This window comes from Notechis scutatus, chromosome 14 (genome assembly GCF_049901735.1).
Source record: "Notechis scutatus isolate UNSWTSFEM ecotype Mainland chromosome 14, rNotScu1.2, whole genome shotgun sequence".
NCBI lineage: Eukaryota > Metazoa > Chordata > Lepidosauria > Squamata > Elapidae > Notechis > Notechis scutatus.
The window spans coordinates 9,342,565-9,361,834 of NC_142022.1; the positions used below are offsets into that span (position 1 = coordinate 9,342,565).

The 19,270-nt window shown below is 46.9% G+C and overlaps 2 protein-coding genes and 1 pseudogene across 3 annotated transcripts; 2 read left to right on the forward strand and 1 right to left on the reverse strand.

The window, feature by feature from the left end:
- Window positions 1-19,270, forward strand: part of LOC148129538 (uncharacterized) — a 58,471-nt pseudogene that overhangs the window by 11,981 nt on the left and 27,220 nt on the right.
- On the reverse strand, window positions 4,092-6,323 carry S100A13 (S100 calcium binding protein A13). Its single transcript, XM_026690691.2, has 3 exons — window positions 5,896-6,323; window positions 4,700-4,884; window positions 4,092-4,393 (listed from the first exon to the last, which is right to left on the reverse strand). The coding sequence occupies exons 2-3, from the start codon at window positions 4,850-4,852 to the stop codon at window positions 4,256-4,258; spliced, it is 291 nt and encodes a 96-aa protein (XP_026546476.2). The 5' UTR covers window positions 4,853-4,884; window positions 5,896-6,323; the 3' UTR covers window positions 4,092-4,255.
- Window positions 7,643-18,849, forward strand: S100A1 (S100 calcium binding protein A1). Of its 2 annotated transcripts, none has more exons than XM_087943150.1 (3): window positions 7,643-7,750; window positions 17,588-17,736; window positions 18,484-18,849. In XM_087943150.1, exons 1-3 carry the CDS (start codon window positions 7,663-7,665, stop codon window positions 18,625-18,627), a joined length of 381 nt encoding a protein of 126 aa, XP_087799276.1. In that variant the 5' UTR covers window positions 7,643-7,662; the 3' UTR covers window positions 18,628-18,849. The 2 variants fall into 2 exon arrangements, with proteins under 2 accessions (XP_087799276.1, XP_087799277.1); XM_087943151.1 differs by lacking the exon at window positions 7,643-7,750 and adding an exon at window positions 9,323-9,458.

Below are 19,270 nucleotides of genomic sequence, written 5' to 3' on the forward strand. Positions count from 1 at the left end.
CCCCCGGCCAGAAGACAACGCTCAGACGCCACCCATTGCTCTGTCCTTACTCACAGCTCAAGGATGAGCCTGCTTCCTCCCTTCCCCCATGGTCCAAGTTCACCGTTGGCTTGGTTGACTTCGTTGAGATGGTTGAGGAGAAGCACGCCTCACACTGATGTGGGGGGGGAACCCACAACCATATTTGCTCCATGGGAAGTCCCAGGCGAAGGTTGTGGGGGGCGCTGTGTGGCTTTGGATTCTCTCCTCACCCTTGTGGGACCTTCTCTAGGAGGACTTGGTGGCTCCTTGAGAGCTTGAGGTTGAAGGGGACTCTTTAGTGGAGATATCTCCAGCTTTGAGGGTGGCAAAGGGGTTCCCTCATAAGGAAGGGAGGCCTGTTCCCAGGGAAAGAAGTCTCTGTCTGACCAGCAGCCCTTTTGGGACGTTCTCAAGAAGGTCCTACTCATAGAAGGGCATCTCAGTTAGAAGGTTCCAGCGGTTGAGCTAAGAGCAAAACTTGGAGAGCCCCCAGCATTGAAAACTCTCCACTCCTCCTTCCTGAAGACCTAAATAATATTTATTTATCGGTTCTCTGACGTTGTTTGTCCAGCAGTCCTTATCACAGCTGGACTTTTGGACTTTGTTGTGAGCCAACCAGACAAAGAATCATCTTCTCTGGATAGTTGGTCTGTGATGACCCAAAGGGGCGTGGCACAAAGGCAACACAGTCACATAAGTAAGAAGAGTCCCTTTAATACCTCCCAACTTTGCCCCCAATGTCCAGGTTACCTTCGGCTGGAGAAAAAAAAACAACTCTCCCCAAAACAGTCTTTAAGTGGAGGAAATTCAGTCCAAAAACAAAATACACACAAACTGTAGCTAAAAATCCACACAAACCACGCTGCAGCAATTAACTGGACAGGGCAGGATAAGGAATTGCAGACTTGAAAGGCCATCAAAACACACACAGTTGGGAAGATGCCAGGACCCCAGATAAAGCCTTGACAATACCGGATAATTCACAATTTGCTCCCAACAAGTTGCTGTATGCAACCTCCCTTTTTAAACACTGTGTTCCCAGCTGCTGCTAATGAAGGGAATCAGGGCCCTTTCCTCCCCCGTAAGCCACGCAACTCATGTTGCTCCCTTCTCCGTTCCTCCCTGCGTGCCCTAGACTGAAGAGGGGGCGGGCCTGAAGAGGGGGCGGGTTCCTCTGAACTCCCTCTCATTCTACCTCTCCCCTGCTCTGCCCAGCCAGACTGTGCCCTTCCCCAGTTTCTTCCACAGCCAACCCCTCCCCCGCCCCCTGCATATCATTTCAGGAGTCTCTAGGATTGATCGCACAGTCAAAAAGACCGACAAATTCCTTGGAAAAAATGAAACTTCACCCTTGGCTGCCTTGCGAGTTTCCTTTTCACACAGCTTTGTGTGGCTTGTAAGGTCAGTTCCCAAAGTGTTGAGCTGTGGCTTGTGGTTTAAGCGTTGTTGCCTAACCCTGGGGTGTCTGACAAACCATCATTGCAGACCACACAAAGGAGCGACTTAGCACTATGTATATAATTGTAGATCAATGTAAACAAAACATTTGCTAGACTTGAATACAGCTCATCAGTCTGGAACCCGCCTTACATATCGGATATTAATACAGTTGAGAAAGTCCAGAAATATTTCACAAGAAGAGTTCTCCACTCCGCTAATAGTTGCAGAAGACCTTATGCCACCAGACTTGAAATTTTAGACCTAGACAACCTAGAACTACGCCGCCTTCGGTCCGATCTAAGAATAGGATATAAAATTCTATATTGCAATGTCCTACCTGTCAATGAATACTTGAGCTTCAACCATAACAACACAAGAGCACACAATAGATACAAACTCAAGGTAAACCGCACCAAACTTGACTGCAGGAAATACGACTTCAGCAACAGAGTGGTCAATGTCTGGAATCCTCTACTTGACTCTGTGGTTTCTTCCCCAAACCCCAAAAACTTTAACCTTAGACTGTCTACTATGGACCTCACCCCTTTCCTAAGAGGTGTGTAGGGGGCGTGCATAAGCGCACCAACGTGCCTCCCATCCCTGTCCTATTGTTTCTTTTTATTTTTCTTATTCGTATCCATTTCATGTATTCATAACCATGTTTATACTTATACCTGTTATCCAATAACTGCTTGACAAAATAAATTAAAAAATAAAAATAAAAATAGAAATAATACACAGCTAGCACTATATTAATAACATAAGGGAAAAAGGAAATTAACTGTTATGCGTCTCTCTATACTATAGTTTGTATGGCCAAAATGATGGCCCAGAAGGTTGCGCCGTGTTCAATTGTTTTTTTTAATGTTTATTCAATAAAATTATTTAAAAAAAAAAAACAATTAAAAAACAAACGAGCGATTTAGCAAGGTTATTCACTTCGGGATTTGATGCATTGATTTCTCTTCTCTCTCTCTCTCTCTCCTCTCTCTCTCTCTCTCTCTCTCTCTCTCTCTCTTGGGCTCAGCTTCCCTGTCAATTTAGCAGCTGATCCCGTCTCCACGGTGACATATCATCACCGCCCTGCAGACTCAAATTCTTCGGCACCTACTTCACCCGGCCACAAAATTGCTCCCCGTATCCGACGCGTGCTTGAAGCAACTCAGATGCTTCATATCCGGTTGGCGTCGTTGCGAAGACGGCTCTCATTCCCCAACGACTCGTCGAGCTGGTCTTGGTTTGAGCCAAGGGTTGGTGGAAGCATCTCGGCAGCTTCCAGGAGTCGGTGGATTGGAGTGGGGGGGGGAGTGTTGGCCCTGCCTACCTGGCCTGGCTGGTGGGCGGGGTTGGTGCGTGTTGCCCAACCAGCACAAACCTGGAGGACCAAGGAAGACTTGGGATGAAGTGAAGATGAGGTGCTTTCTCCTGGGGCACCTGGTTGGTCCTTCTCCCTTGTCCTCCTAACGGCGGGTTGGGATTATACCTTACTAGCTGGACACCTGGGCTTCACTACGAAACTATGTGGTCGGGCATAGTTTTTGTTTTGTTTTTAAATTAAATTTTTATTTTATTTTTAACATAACAATAAATCCATTCCATTTCGATCGTGTGTCGATTAGATACATATTTCATGGGGTTAACAATTACTACTAATATTCTTCTTAACCGTGTAACCGTATAATAATAATCACATTCCCGTATATATAATGTAAGTAATATTCAGTATACCTATTACACTAGTTCCTCTTATTGCTTTATAATTATATCTAATCCCTTTTAATTAATTTTATTTTCTAGCCACTTATAAAACAAGAGCCATACCATGTCATATTCAGATTCTTCTTTTTCTTTTAATTTCTAATGTTTAAGCTGTTCGTTTCTGCACATTCAAATATTTCTTCAATCATTTTTCCTTCTAGGCTTAGTTTTTGGGGAGGGAAAATAAGAGGGAGGGGAAATTCTACCCCTGCCTACCAGCATCCATCGGTATTCATCTGGCTAGCGTCCTGTCCGTGTGTGAGAGTGGAGGGCTGTTTGGAAAGTGAAACCGTATTTGCTGTGTGAACAAGGAGGAGACAGCGAGGACCCTGGGCGTGGCTTAGCTCAACTGTTCTGTACTGAAGCTGCTTGGTGCTGTGAAAGTGTAAGTGATGATGCATGAGGGGCATTTCACTTTTATATATAAAGATTGGAAGGCTGCTATCATGTCACTCCTGTCCCTTATTTTCATCAGACTAGACACATCCAATTCCTGCCACCGTTCTTCCGTCTGTTTCATCCTCCAGCCCCTTCATCCTCTTGGTTGCTCTTCTCTGCCCCTTTTTTCCAGAGTTCAACCTTGGCATCTCTTCTACATGTTCCTGTTGGAAGCAAAAAAACCTCCCCAAACTTATCTTCCCTTCCTAATAAACTCTTGTTGGGCGGTATGTTCCTGTCTTATCTACTCTGCCTTGAGTCAGTTGTTGTTCTCACCTAGCAACGGTGCATTATGGGACCTTGGAACAGGATCCCAGCATCGGAGATCTGTTCTCCCTCCCTCCCTGTTTCTTTTGACACACACACACGCACACGTCAACACGTCAACTCAGACCTAATTGATCTGGCCATCAAACATTGAAAGCCACCAAGTCTGGGGTTTATTTGATTTATTTGAATTTTAGAAAGCTGCGAGAAGCCAGTGACCCTCGATGTCCTGACGTCTTCCCCCCATCTGACACGCGACCGAGGTGTGTGTGTGTGTGTGTTTCGTGGTCCCGTCTTCGTTCCTCCTTGATGCACCAATCCCCCCACCCCATCACTTCTTCTTCCCCACTTTCTCTCTCTTGATCCCCTTGGCCAGCTCGCCAATCAGCCGCCAGTACTCTCCAAACTTCAGCTCCTGGTCGTTGTTGACATCCAAGCTTTTCATTTTCTCCTCCAGGTTCCCGACGTTCTTGAAAAAGGGGAGGGGGGGAGGAAGGGGGAAAAGAAAAGGCACAAAAGGGGAGAAAAATTATTTTAAAAAAGGGGGGGGAACAGTCCCTGCCCCGGTTCTCCTAAAACAGGTGGTGGGATTCATCCGGTTCGCACCGGTTTGCAAGAACCGGTTGTTAAGTTTCTGAGCGGTTTGTTGAACTAGTTGTTGGAAGAAATCATTATGGTGGAGAACCGATTGTTAAATTATTTTAATCCCACCACTGGGCCCTCCCCTCCCCATTTTCTCCCCTCCCTTCCCTTCCCTTCCCCTGGACAAGCCCACCTTCATAAGGTTGGGCAGCTGGAGGGTGACCAGCTCTTTAAACTCGCTGGTGCTGAGGGTGTCCTTGTTGCCTTCGCGGGAAGCACACTGGAAAAAGACGTCCACGACTTTCTCGATGGCTTTTTCCAGCTCGGTCAGGTCGCTGCTGGCCATGGCAGATCGGATCGGGGGCGGGGTGAGGCAGGCTGGCCAGAGAAGAGGAAGAGGAAGGTGGGGTGGGAGAGAAACAGTGGGGGGGGTGATGAAGAAGAAGGCTATGGGGATGCATTTCGTGAAGACAGGATTGAAAAGCAAGTACCACAGGAGGTACTCCTCGGCTTACGACCGTGGTTGAAACTGGTCCCTCCGTCGCAAAGCAAGGGGGTTGTTAAGGGATCCTAAATATATCTAATCTGGAATCTGTCTTGGATTTATTCTGTAGCTTCCTTCCTTCCTTCCTTTCTTTTTCTTTTTTTTTTCTTTCTTTTCTTTTTCTTTCATCTTTAATCTATCTACTAATCTATCCATCCATCCATTTACTGATCTTTTCTAACTGTTCTTTCTTTCTTTTTCTTTCTTTCTTTTTCTTTCTTTTCCCTTTTTCTTTTTCTTTCATCTTTACTCTAATCTATCTACTAATCTATCCATCAATTTAGCAATATTTTCTAACTGCCCCTTCCTTCCTTCCTTCCTTCCTTCCTTCCTTCCTTCCTTCCTTTCTTTCCTTCCTTCCTTCCTTACTCTGTCTATCTTTTTTTAATCTTTAATCTAATTTACTAATCTTATCCATCCATTTACTAATCTTTTCTGATCCTTCCTTCCTTTCTTTCTTTCTTTCTTTCTTTCTTTCTTTCTTTCTTTCTTTCTTTCTTTCTTTCTTTCTTTCTTTCTTTCTTTCTTTCTTTCTTTCTTTCTTTCTTTCTTTCTTCTTCTTTCTTTCTTTCTTTCTTTCTTCTTTCTTTCTTTCTTTCTTTCTTTCTTTCTTTCTTTCTTTTTTCTTTTCTGTCTGCCTATCGCACCTACCTACTGGCTCTGTCTCTCTGTCTGCCTTTCCAAAGATTAACTGATCCCAAATGTTCATTCACAGATTGGACAAACCCAAACCCTCTTCCTCCAGGCCCCATGCACGCTCTCTAAGCGAAGGAAAACCCCAGCCCTCCCCCATATCCATCCTCTCTCCCTCCCCCACCGCTTCCCGCAGCCGCACGACCACTTACCCCGACCTTCGTCCCTTGCAATGAAGACCTCCAGGTGGGAAGGTGTGGGCAGCGTTTTATAGGGCCTGGATCGGGAGGTGGGGAAGGGAAGGTTGCTTGAAGTATTCGGTTTCTGTTTCCACAGCCTGGTCTCCTCCCCCACTTGGCAGACTTCTTCCGAAGCGCTTCACCCATAAACAGAGTTTTCTTTGGAAACTCTGATTCCAGACTGGAGTGACCAGCGTTTAAAATAAATCCTCCACACACACACACCCCAAAAAAACATCCTGCAGAACAAAACTGGACCTTGTGTGGGGCATAAAGGAGCAGCTTGTGTTAGATGTTTGCAACCATGGAACGAAGCGTCCTGTAGACTGGGAACTCTATTTTCATTTTTTTTTCCCCCCTCCCAAAACATATCGGAATTCTCGCTGGTTTGGCATGGAGTAACCAGGAATGGATGAGTCTTGTTTAGCCTGATGGAGAAACAGGATGCGTGTGTCCCCAGCTGGCTGGCAGAATTGGGCTGGGCGGCCCCTGTCCCCAAAGTATTTTGTTTCCCAGTCGAAGGTGTTCCCCAACTTTTCCTTGAGCAAAACCAAGGACGCTTCCTGACGTTTGGAAAGTCGAAAATGCACATTTAGCCAGGGTTAAATGAGGCTTGAGAAGAGAAGGGAAGGAGAAAGGGAAAGAGAAAGAAGGGGGAAGGGAAAAGGAAAAGGAAAAAAAAAGAGGAAAGGGAAGGGTAAGAAGGGAAGGGAAGGAGAAAGGAAGAAGAGGAAGGGAGGGAAGGAAAGGAAAAAAGAAAGGGAAGAAGGGAAGAGAAGGGGAAAGGAAAGGAAAGAGGAAGAGGAAGGGAAGGGAAAGAAGGGAAAGGTAAGAAGGGAAGGGAAAGGGAAAGGGAAAGAAAACAGAGGAAAGGGGAGGGTAAGAAGGGAAGGGAAGGAGAAAGGAAGAAGAGGAAGGGAGGAAAGGAAAAAGAAAAAAGGAAAGAAGGGAAGAGAAGGGGAAAGGAAAGGAAAGAGGAAGAGGAAGGGAAGGGAAAAAGGGAAAGAAGGGAAAGGTAAGAAGGGAAGGGAAAGGAAAGGAAAAAAAGAGGAAAGGGAAGGGTAAGAAGGGAAGGGAAGGAGAAAGAAAGGAAAGGAAAGAGGAAGAGGAAGGGAAGGGAAAAAGGGAAAGAAGGGAAAGGTAAGAAGGGAAGGGAAAGTGAAAGGAAAGGAAAAAAGAGGAAAGGGAAGGGTAAGAAGGGAAGGGAAGGAGAAAGAAAGGAAAGGAAAAGGAAGGAAGGGAACGGGAAGGGAAGGGACAGGAACGGAGGTGAAAAAAGGAAAGGAAAGGGGAAAGGAAAGGATAGGAGGTGAAAAAAGAGGAAAGAAGGGAAGGGAATGGAGGGAAGGAAAAGAAAGGAAAGGAAGAAGGTGGAAGGGAAAGGAAAGGATAGGAGGTGAAAAAAGAGATAGATAGATAGATAGATAGATAGATAGATAGATAGATAGATAGATAGATGATAGATAATGGATGGAGAGATATAGAAGATAGATGATAGATAGATAGATAGATAGATAGATAGATGATGATAGATAGATGATAATATCTATTCATCTATCTATCTATCTATCATCTATCTATCATCTATCCTTCTATCTTCCCCTTTAAGATTTGCAGATCTTCTGCTTCCCCTTTAAGACTTGCACTTTGAAGTGGTAAGTCAGCAAAGCTGCTTTCTAAAATAAAAAATATAGCATACATTTCTCTCTCTCTCTCTCTCGTTTAGTTGAAGGCTGAGAGATGAAGGAGACAAGGGAAAAAGGAGCACTCTTACCCCTTCGAATGGAAACATTCCCCCAGAAAAAAAGCCGCCTGCTCTACATCTCAGGTTAGTGGCAGATCTGAGGAACCTCCAGCCTCAGTTGCAGTCTACCTCAACCTCCGTCATCTGGAACAATGAAGATGTTTGCCCTGCAAGGGAGACCTTTTTTTTTTTGGAGAGTTCCCAGATTATTTCTGGTGGGGGGGAAATAGGAGTCTGGTTGGGTCAGAGCTAGTCTGGGGGGATTCTGGGAGTTGAAGTCCTCCCCTCCTAAAACATGCCAAGTGGGAGCGAGGGAGCCTCTCTGGGCTTCCAGATGTTGGGGCTTGGAGTCCCCTCCCGGAGGCGCCTGGTGCTCGCCTGGGCATGCCCGCTCACCCTTGACACACCTGGGCTGCCCGCCGTTGGTTTTCCGAGGCTGCCCGCCCGCCCGCCAGAGGCTGCAAGCCGGGACGTGTTCGAGGAGGAAAGGCAGCCCGGATGACTTAAGAGGCAGCGCGGCGTAGTGCTTAGAGCCCAGTCTGTCTAGGAATGCCAGCCGAAGACTGGAGGACCCCAGCAGCAGGGCGTGGCAGAAGAAGGAAGGAAGGAAGGAAGGGGAGGGAGGGAGGGAGGAGGGAGGAAGGAAGGAAGGAAGGAAGGAAGGAGATGATAGAGGAAAGTTGAAGGAGGAAGGGAGGGAGGGAGGGTGGGAGGGAGGAGGGAGGAGATAGAGGGAAAGACAGAAGGAAGGAAGGAAGGAGATAGAGGGAAGGAAGGAAGGAGATGAGAGGGAAAGTTGGAAGGAAGGAAGGAAGGGAGGGAGGGAGGGAGGAAGGAGATAGAGGGAAAGTTGGAAGGAAGGAAGGAAGGAAGGAAGGAAGGAAGGAAGGAAGGAAGGAAGGAAGGAGATAGAGGACAAGGAAGGAGATAGAGGGAACATCAGAAGGAAGGAAGGAAGGAGATAGAGGGAGGGAAGGAAGGAAGGAGATGATAGAGGGAAAGTTGGAAGGGAGGAAGGAAGGAAGGAAGGAAGGATAGTAGAATAACAGAATAAAAGAATTGGAAGGGACCTTGGAGGTCTTCTAGTCCAACCCTTGGGACAGGCAAAAGACCCTATACCTATTCAGACCAATAGCTGTCCAATCTCTTCCTCTTCCTCCCCTGCTGGAGCCCCCACAACTACCAGTGGCAAGCCAGCCTCTTAGCGGGCTCCCCAGAGGCTATCTGGCTGACCCAGCCAAGCTCTTCCTAGATTTTTTTTCTTTCTCGGCTGCAACCATCCTTAAACCAGGCGAACTGGTTGCAAAGCGTCCCAATTTTGTTCTGTGGGGGGGTGAGGAAGGAAACGCTGCAATGGTGTGAGAAATGCCCCTCCCACTCAGTCCCTTTCCACCACCACCCCACTCCCGTGCCGTCATAACTTGGAACGGTCACTAAACAAGTCAGCTGGGGGCCAGGCCGAAAGCAGCAAGCCCTTGCCTCCTTTCCTATTTCCAAGGAACAGGTTGACCAGCTCACAATCGCCCTTTTGTTCTTGCAGGAGGCAAACAAATCATCATCTGTCTCCCAGCGGGGGGCCTGGCTTGCCAAACCTCCCCTATTGGTCGTCCCCGGTGGGGAGGATCCGGTGGGGAGGGTCCGTGGCTTGGGTTTTAGGGCAAAACTCAGCCCCCACTCCCCCCCACCTCCCACCGTTCCTTCCTTCCTTTCCTTTCCTTCCTTCCTTTCGTTCCATCCATCCATCCATCCATCCATCCGTCCAGCCAACCCATCTACTACAGCCTCCTGTGCAGTAAGTCGTTCCCGTTAACTGAAGGGCAGAGGGAGGGTGGGGTGGCCTAGTGGTTAGAGCCTGCAACCCTTGGCGTGTTTCTATCTCCCCCCCCCCCCCCAAAAAATCTCTGCCCCCCCCAGCCTGGATTTTCCCAGCTGCAAAAAATAATAATAATAATAATTCAACAATTCTTGCATTCGTGAGTCTATTCGCCAATGCAAACTTCACCAAAGATATTTGTGTGTGTGTGTGTGTGTGTGTGTGTGTGTTTCTCTAGAGGGGATGCAAGGATCTTTGTGTGTGTGTGTGTGTGTGTGTGTGTGTCCCTCCCCGAAATGACACTTTGAAGCTGAATTCATGAATTGCATTTTAAGTGGGAATTCCCCCCCCCTTTTTCCCCCAAGAATGGGGAGGTGTGGGGGGGGCGTTTGGAGGAGAAGTTTTGGGGAGGGGTGAGTTCACACACCCATCTTTGGGGGACCTGTTTCTTGAACTAACTGGTTTGGGGGGCGGGGAGCCTTGATGAACCCAACGGAGCCAAAGTTAACCAGAAGTTTAGCATCAAAAGACGCAAGAAAGTGAAGCTTTAATCCGGATTTCAAGGAACCGGGTTTAGCTTGTTAGGGGAAATCCAGTGTAAACCTGGCAAAAGCAACGGAAATTTTCCCCCCTGGCTTGGTGGGTTAATTTATTTATTTTTTCTTTAAAAAAAAATAAATCACATTTTTCTCCCGTTCTGTCCGGTTCTGTTGATTTGGAGGAGAATGTCAGGATTAGGAATAATGGAGATATTTGGACATCCACTTGGATTTAAATGGGAATTTCTCTCGCAGGGGAGGGAAAGATTTCCTGCGGTGGCCAAAGAATTGGGAATATTTTTGCAAAATTCACGCCAGAAGAGATGGAGTTTAAAACCCTAAACCCAGGGAGAATTTTTCACAGGTCGTCAAATAGTCAAACAGATTTTTTTTTTGGGGGCGGGGGCAGCCCAAGGAGTAAAATTTGCCATTTTTTCCCCCTTTGTTGCAAACGTTCCTGAGAGTTAGTGTAATTAAGGGGGGGGGAAATATTGATGAAATTATAAAAGAAAAGAAGAAAAACCCTGTAAAATTTTTCAATGTATGATTGAAAAAAAGGAAAGGGGGCTTGTGGAAAAAGTCAGGGGGGCAGGGGAAATATGCGTAAATCTCTTCTTAGTGGTGAGGTGTCCATTTTAACGGCTCACGCCCCCAATTTGGCTGACCGGGATTCGAATCCAAGCCCGGTGTGTGTGTGTGTGTGTGCTCCAATCATTTGTGGTTTCTTTTCCCCGGCTTTGCCGATAAAAACAAGGAGAAACAGACCGGTGACAGTGCCAGTTTCCTTTTAAAAAAAACGAGCGAAGCCCTCTGTGCATGGGCAGGAGCTGCCCTGTGGAATTCAAAAGCTCGGAAATTAGTCTCAATGGGTCCCATTTGAAGCTGCTGCCAATAATTGGGGAGTTTGGGGTAAAAAAAAATTATTTGGGGATTTCGAGGCTCTTAGTCTCCCCTCGGCCAATCATCATCTTCATTTGCAGTAGACAAACTCTGCATTTCTTCAGGTAGTCCTTGACTTACAATGGTTTGTTTAGTGACCGGCCCCGAAAAAAGAGACCGAGGTCCCTTTTTCACACTTACGACCATCCCAGCATCCCAGCAGTCACGCGATCAAAATTCAGACGACGACTCATAGTTATGGCGGGCGTGGCGCCCCTTCTGACAATCCAAATCAAAGGGGTGGGGTGGGGAAAAGCCAGATTCGCTTAACGGCCTTGTGACTAACTTAACCGTGGCCCCGGTTCACTTAACGACTGTTGCAAGTAGACGGGGCAAATCCCGCGATCGAAATCCAGGCGCTTGGCCCAAACGGCTCGTATTGACGACGGGCGTGGCCTCCCGGGCTTACATCATCCCTTTTCGAGCGAAATCAGTAGGGGAGCCGAATCAGAGTAACAGATCATCAGAGTTGGGAGGGGACCTTGGAGGTCATCTAGTCCAACCCACCCACCCCGCCCAAGCAGGGAGACCCTACACCATTTCGGACAGGTGGCAGTCCAGATCTCTTCTTGAAAGTCTGAAGGGATGACCTTGATAAGAATCTGCTTAACAACCTGGCGACTAACTTAACTACGGACGCGATTCAACTTAACCACCGCGGAGGTTGTAAAACGGAGCAGGACGCCTCGCGGAACCCCAGAAATTTGGGCCCTCGGTTGTGTTAGCTGCAATACAACGAACAGCTTACCTGTAGGGTTTACCTGGGTTGGTTGAATCATTTCTTTTTTCTTTTTTTGTTTCAAGGATTGCAAAAGCGGCTGTTTCCTCATCCCCAAACATGTGTCGTGCCGTGATTTATTTATCATGTAATTAGCAGCCGATAGGGACAGAGAGCTCTGCACCAGGCCTACGTGTCATTCCCTAGGAGCAATTAATAATAATAATAATAATAATAACAAATCATAACACAGCCTCGTGTCTCTCCCCGCAGAGCTTAGAAAAACACGACAAATATTTGGGCCAACACCTCAAAAAAGTATGTTAACAGGCGCTTCTTCCCAGATTGGAATTGAAATTCGAAATAAAAGCGAAGGAGAATCAGAACGGCCAATCCGCAGGCTGCCTGTGTCGATTTTTAGATCAAGACCCTGCTTTTTAATTTATTTGGATTTAGGCTCAGCGAGCCCTTAAAGAGTAAAAAAGATAGTTGTGTGAAAAAGGGTTGTCACTCCCTCCTTTAAAAAAAAAATAAAAAATTGCCGTTGTGACTTTGAACCGTCACTAAACGAATTATTGTCAAGTCGAGAACTACCCATATCAGGAAAACGCTGAAGAGATGCTTATATTGGTTCGAAGGGAAGAGAGAAATTAAAAATAAATAAAATGAACTAGAAATAAAATTAAAATAACTCAAAGTCAGCCAGCCCGAAGCAACATGAATTTCCAAGGAGAAAATTCTGCTGGAAAGAAGAAGGAGAGCAGGAGGAGGAGGAGGAGGAGGAGGAGGAGGAGGAGGAGAAGGAGGAGAAGGAGAAGGAGAAGGAGAAGGAGAAGAAGAAGAAGAAGAAGAAGAAGAAGAAGAAGAAGAAGAAGAAGAAGAAGAAGAAGAAGAAGAAGAGGAGGAGGAGAGGAGGAGGAGAAGGAATTGACCACGAAACATAGGCCATCAATGGCTGTTTTTTTTTTTTTCATTATAAAAAGGGTTCGGTTTCTTTTTGATTCGCAAAGTTTGGAAGAGTTTGGAAAAAATTCCTTCACAATTTTTGCCCGCTTTGCCCTCTGGCGAGAGTCTTTTTCTAATTTTGGGGGATTTTCAATCCGGTTCTCAGTCCTGGATTTATTTATTTTTCCCCCCCTTCATTTGGTCGAGTTCTCGCTTCCCGTTTTCTCTCCCTGGTCAAAAGGGGCATTTTGTCCTCCTGGGACGGGGCTGGGCGAAGGCCGGCGGCTCTGAATGGCTGCTTTGTTTGGGCAGAGAGCAAAACGTTGTAAACAGCTTTTTGCGTGTGTGTGTGTGTGTGTGTGTGTGTGTGTGTGTGTGTGTGTGTTGGTGTCTGCTTTGCCCTCCCTTTCTCCGCGCTGGTGGCTGAAACAAAACGAAAGAAAGAAAAAAGGAAGAATAAGTCGCTTGAGCCCGATAGAAACACCCCATTCCAGAAGGAATAGAGAATAAAAAGAGTCGGAACGGGCCTCAAGAGGTCATCCAGCCCAACCCCTCTGCTCAAAGCAGGAGATCCCATACAGATCCACAACCCATTTGTTTACGGACGGTTCAAACTTAACAACGGCACCAAAAGAAGCGAGCGTTTTTCACACTCGCGACCGTCGCAGCAATCCCCCCGGGGTCGCGTGATCGAAATTCGGACGCTTGGCACAACGGACTCGCCTTTACGACGGTCACAATTGGGGTCACGGGCACATATTATCATATGTGGTGGACATGTGCGAAAGCAAGGAAATACATGCCTGATGAGAAAAAATGTTTAAACAGCACATCGATGATAAGGCAGAAATATTTTTTGTTAGACATAATACCAGGAAAATATGATAAAGAGAATATATATTTAGTACTGCATATCCTGACAGCAAGTATTGTATTTGCACAGCCCTGGAAAAATGCTAAATAAATACTCTGCTAAACAAATATTTCCCTCAACACTGTCCAACTATTTACTAAGTCTGCATTACTATTACTATTAATTTTCTCATTGTTCCTATCACCCATCCTCTCCCACTTGTGACTGTATGACTGTAACTTTGTCACTTGTATATTTACAATTTTTATTGACTGTTTCCTAGTATGATTTGATTGCTTATTGTCCCCTATGACTATTATTAAGTCTTGTATCTTATGATTCTTGACTCTTGACAAATGTATCTTTTATGTACACTGAGAGCATTTGCACCAAGACAAATTCCTTGTGTGTCCAGTCACACTTGGCCAATAAAAGAATTCTAATTCTAAAATGAGGAAATATCCCCCAGAAGAAAGTGTAATGGAAAAAAACAACAACCTAGATTGCACAGAAATGGATACGTTGACATTAAAGACAAAGGATAAAGAAGGTACAGAATATATCTCAATAAGGGATTTGTTTTACCAATGACTAGACAATAGAGGTAGAAATTAGAAACTGGAAAAAAAATAACTATATATAAGCAGATAGACCCAGACGATACATAGTTCGCGAAGCACTTGTGTATGTTAAAGAAAAATGTATAAATTAAAATATATAAGAAAAGAATAATAAGGCTTCTGTACTGGGAAAACGCCGGTCAAATTCACCCCCCCAAAAATAATATTTTGCAAGACTGGGAGACTCCCTCGACCTGTTTTGGGTTGGGGAAAATAAATCAAACTTTTGTGGCTTGGGTGGCTACTGAGAACATTCCAGATGGAAATTGCAGCTGTCCTGGAAAGATAGGGGAAAAAAAAAAACCAGGACTCGGTTGCTTAACTCTTTCTTGGGGACCGGAAATGAAAGAAAGAGAAGAATGAAAGGCCAGCAGAATTCAGACAGCTGGAATGAGGGCCCAGCCCGAGGAAATAGCTGGGATTTGTCATTTGACTCTTGCAAAATCAAGATTTTTAATGTTTTGCAGGGAAAGGGGGAGGTTGCAAGGGCCGGGCGCCCTCTGGTGACGGACGACTGGTATTGCACGCGGGTGTCAACTCGTAAAACATTCCTATTATGCCTGTTTTCCGTCAACTCGTAAAATATTTCTATGGTCTTTTTAGAGTTGATATAAATAAGGGAGGGGGGGAGAAATCTTAAGGAGCAGGGCGGCAGTTTAAAACCAGAAGTACCATTCCAACTCTTTATCTTACAAAGATTGTAGCTAGGCTACCGGATCTTCTGCCTGGGAAAATCCTTCATTGGAGAATGTGATTGTTGACACCCAGCCCAGGTGCTTCGTTGGAGTATCTGATTTATGACACACACCCAGGGGAGAGGGGAGGAAAGAGGGTCACAGGTGACCGTAAATTACGTGTGGCAGAGTTAGCTTCATTTAGGTTAATGCTGGCATGTCGCTCCTAATAAATATTTTGGTTTCTTTTGAAGCTTGGCTCAAAGATCAGGATTTAATCGCTGGAACCCTGACAGCGGGGCTCGTTCTCAACTTAAAACCAGAATGGATCCCGCCGGGTCTGTTGCTAAGCGAGATGTTCATTTAAAAAGGGAGCTTCGCCCCCTTTTTACGACCTCCCTCGCTGCAGTTGCTAAGTGAATCGCGGCAGTTCTCGAGTTGGTCACGTGGTCTTTAAGTGAATCGGGCTCCCTTATCGAATTGGCTCATCCGAAGGTCGTCAAAGGGGACCATGTGACACCCACCCTGCCAGCAGGGATGCTTCGACCGTCGTTAAATATGAGTGGGTTGCCAACTTCGGAATTCAGGGGATGGTGCAATGGTCGTAAGTGTGAAAAAACTCTTTTGAGTGCTGTTGTAACTTTGATGAACAGTTGTAAGTCGAGGACTTGTACGTCCAACAAAAGGATTGGGGGGGGCGCAATTGCAGCGCAAACACACTTTTGCCCAAACACAAGAAGGGGGGCAGATTGGTTGGGTGTTTGTGGAAGATTCTCCGCCGTAAATTTTCTTCATCCAGCAATGTCTGCAATTCGCAAAAACTATGGTCGTAAAATGAGGACGATCCGTACTTCTGTCTGAAATGTGTCTTCCCGTTCATTGGCTCCGCCTCCCGTGCTGCTCCTGGCTCCGCCCCCTGAGTTAGCATTTTCTTTTGGCTCTGCCCCTTTTCCCGATGGGTCCTTTTGGGTCTCCAAGCCAATCGACCCAACGGATTGGCTTTCTCCGTTTTCGAGATCCCACACCGGTACTGGACGTTGCTGTCCAGCCTGACCTGAACTGATTTTGGCCCCGTTTAACCTAGGACAAAGTCAAGAGCCCCATTCAATAATTCATGCCATCTCCTTGCATGATTTATGCCGAAACAGTTGAGACGTCCTTCAAGTTCCCAGCCCGTAACACGAACTCGGATCCTTTGCTTGTCCCGATATCTGGTTTCACGGCGCTTCTGTTCTCGCCCGATTCTGGTTCCACAAAGGCCCTTTTCACCTCAATCATCCGAGTGGCCTCTGGGGGACAATCCCCATTGTCCACGCGGAGCTGGCCAGAGACACTCGATCCCTCGTCTCCTATCTTGTATCGGTTACCCCTTCAGTGAGGCCACGACGGCAGCCAAAACCTCCCTGGATAGATGGATAAATAGGTAGACGGAAGGGAAGGAAGGAAGGAAGGAAGGAAGGAAGAAAGAAGAAAAAGATGGGAGGGAGGGTGGGAGGGAGGGAGGAAGGAAGGAAGGAAAACAGATGGGAAGGTGGGAGGGAGAAAGGAAGGAATATAGATAGATGGATAGATAAGTAGGTAAATGGAAGGGAAAGAAGGAATTATGGCTAGATAAATAGGTGGATGGGAAGAAAGGAAGGAAGGAAGGAAGGAAGGAAGGAAGGAAGGAAGGAAGGAAGGAAGGAAGGAAGGAAGGAAGGAAGGAAAAAGGAGGGAGGAATATAGATAGATGGATAGATAAATAGGTAAATGGAAGGGAAAGAAGGAATTATGGTTAGATAAATAGGTGGATGGAAGGAAGGAAGGAAGGAAGGAAGGAAGGAAGGAAGGAAGGAAGGAAGGAAGGAAGGAAGGAAGGAAAAAGGAGGGAGGAATATAGATAGATGGATAGATAAATAGGTAAATGGAAGGGAAAGAAGGAATTATGGTTAGATAAATAGGTGGATAGGAAGGAAGGAAGGAAGGAAGGAAGGAAGGAAGGAAGGAAGGAAGGAAAAGGAGGGAGGAATATAGATAGATGGATAGATAAATAGGTAAATGGAAGGGAAAGAAGGAATTATGGTTAGATAAATAGGTGGATGGGAAGGAAGGAAGGAAGGAAGGAAGGAAGGAAGGAAGGAAGGAAGGAAGGAAGGAAGGAAGGAAGGAAGGAAGGAAGGAAAAGGAGGGAGAATATAGATAGATGGATAGATAAATAGGTAAATGGAAGGGAAAGAAGGAATTATGGTTAGATAAATAGGTGGATGGGAAGAAAGGAAGGAAGGAAGGGAAGGAAGGAAGGAGGAAGGATAGGAAGGAATGGATAGAAAATGGAAGGGAAGGAAGATAGATGGATAGATAAAAGGTAAATGGAAGGAAAGAAGGAATTATGGTTAGATAAATAGGTGGATGGGAAGGAAGGAAGGAAGGAAGGAAGGAAGGAAGGAAGGAAGGAAGGAAAAGGAGGGAGGAATATAGATAGATGGATAGATAAATAGGTAAATGGAAGGGAAAGAAGGAATTATGGTTAGATAAATAGGTGGATAGGAAGGAAGGAAGGAAGGAAGGAGGAAGGAAGGAAAAAGGAGGGAGGAATATAGATAGATGGATAGATAAATGGAAGGGAAGGAAGGAAGGGGAGGAAGGAGGGAGAAAGGATAGATGGGTAGATAAATAGGTGGATGGAAGGGAAAGGAAGAAAGGAAGGAAGGAAGGAAAGAAAGAAGGAAGGCGTGTTCTCCCTCCCTCCGAGTTGCTCTTTAGACAGACAATGCCGGAGTTTTCGCGACACAGGTGCCTTCGTTCAGCATCCTCCCCCCCCCGTCCCCCCTTTCTCTGCAGGCCCCAGGATGGCGTCGCAATTGGAGACCGCCGTGGACACCCTCATCTCCGTCTTCCACAACTACTCCGGCAAGGAAGGCGACAAGTACAAGCTGAGCAAGAAGGAGTTGAAGGAATTGCTGCAGAACGAGCTGGGCTGCCTCTTGGAGGTGAGACAAGATGGACGCCCGGGGGGTCCTTTCTCTTTCAACTGGGCTTTTCTCTTCCATCGGTCAGAATAGAGCTGGAAGGGACCCTGGAGGTCATCTAGTCTAGAGAAAAGAAGGACCCGGGGGCGGGGGGGGCGTGATAAGCAATCTATCTGAGGGGCTGCCCCAAAGAAGAGGGGAGTCCAGCTATTCTCCAAAGCACCAGAAGGCCGGAGAAGAAGCCATGGGTGGAAGGGGGAACTAGAACTCCCCGTCTCCTGGGGATGGGCCCAAAGTCACCCGGCTGGCTTTCATGCCTGAGGTGGGACTAGAACTCCCCGTCTCCTGGGGATAGGCCCAAAGCCTGATCCGCTGGGTCTCCTTTGGTTGCCCTGCACAGGAGAACGGAGCTGGAAAGCAGGCTGGTGGGGTGGGGAGGGAATAGGGATTATGCAGTATACCCCTCCCCTGCCACCCCACCAAGCCACGCCCACTAAGCCCCCAAGCCACCCCCACAGAACACCCATGCCCACCAAGCCACGCCCATAGCTGATCGGCTGGGTCTTCTTCTGGTTGCCCTGCACAGGAGAACGGAGCTGGAAAGCAGGTTAGTTGCCGTGGTGAGGGAAGGGGGGATTTTGCGGTAACCCTCCCCTGCCACGCCCACCAAGCCACACCCACAGAACCGGTAATTTTTTTTAAAAAAATTGGAATCCCACCACTGCCTTCCCCCCCAAAAAATACTCGTCCGATTTCTTTTTTTCCCAGACCCAGAGAGAGCCGGAAGCGGTGGACAAGATCATGCACGATCTGGATGAGAACGGCGACGGAGAAGTGGATTTCCAGGAGTTTGTGATCCTGGTGGCCGCCATAACCGTGGCCTGCAACCCTTTTTTCTCGGAGGAAACCTGAGCCCGCTGAGCGGCCGTCGCGGGAATGCAGCAAAGCTTGGGAGGGGTATTATTTTTGGGGGAGTTTGACCCTGGTGGGGACATTTGCTGTCTCTTCGCGGCGCCTTTTTCCTCTCCCCTCCCTCCCTTTTCTTGCGGCTTCTCTGCCCGGCTGAGAGCAACCCGAGGTGCCTTGTAACCGCCTGCTGAGGCAGCGCTGTTGATTAAAAAGCTATTTAGTGTGCACTGGGCCTGGCCTGGTCTGGTCTCTGGGAGTGGGGGGGCACAGGGGAGAGCAGGGATGTGGGGGGGGGGCTTGGGGGAAAAGAAGGGTGGAAGGGCACTTTGGGGCTCTTCAGGCAAGAAGGGAGCCTGGGGGGGGGAAGCAGAGAGATGGAGCCAGGGTGATAGCGGGAGTCTGGAGCCTGGTTTTGTGGGCGCACTCACAAAATGGCCCTGGGGAGGTGGGGTTTGGGCAGCTAAAATAAGGAGAAAGAGGAGAAGAAGAATTTATTTATTTATTTATTATATATTGCCGCCTATTCGCCCATGGCGACTCAAGGCGGCTTACACAATGTAAAAAACCATGTTCAAAACAAAAAATAATAAAAACTATAACAAAAAGAATCAAATAAATTAACAAAGCACAATAGAACAAAATCTGG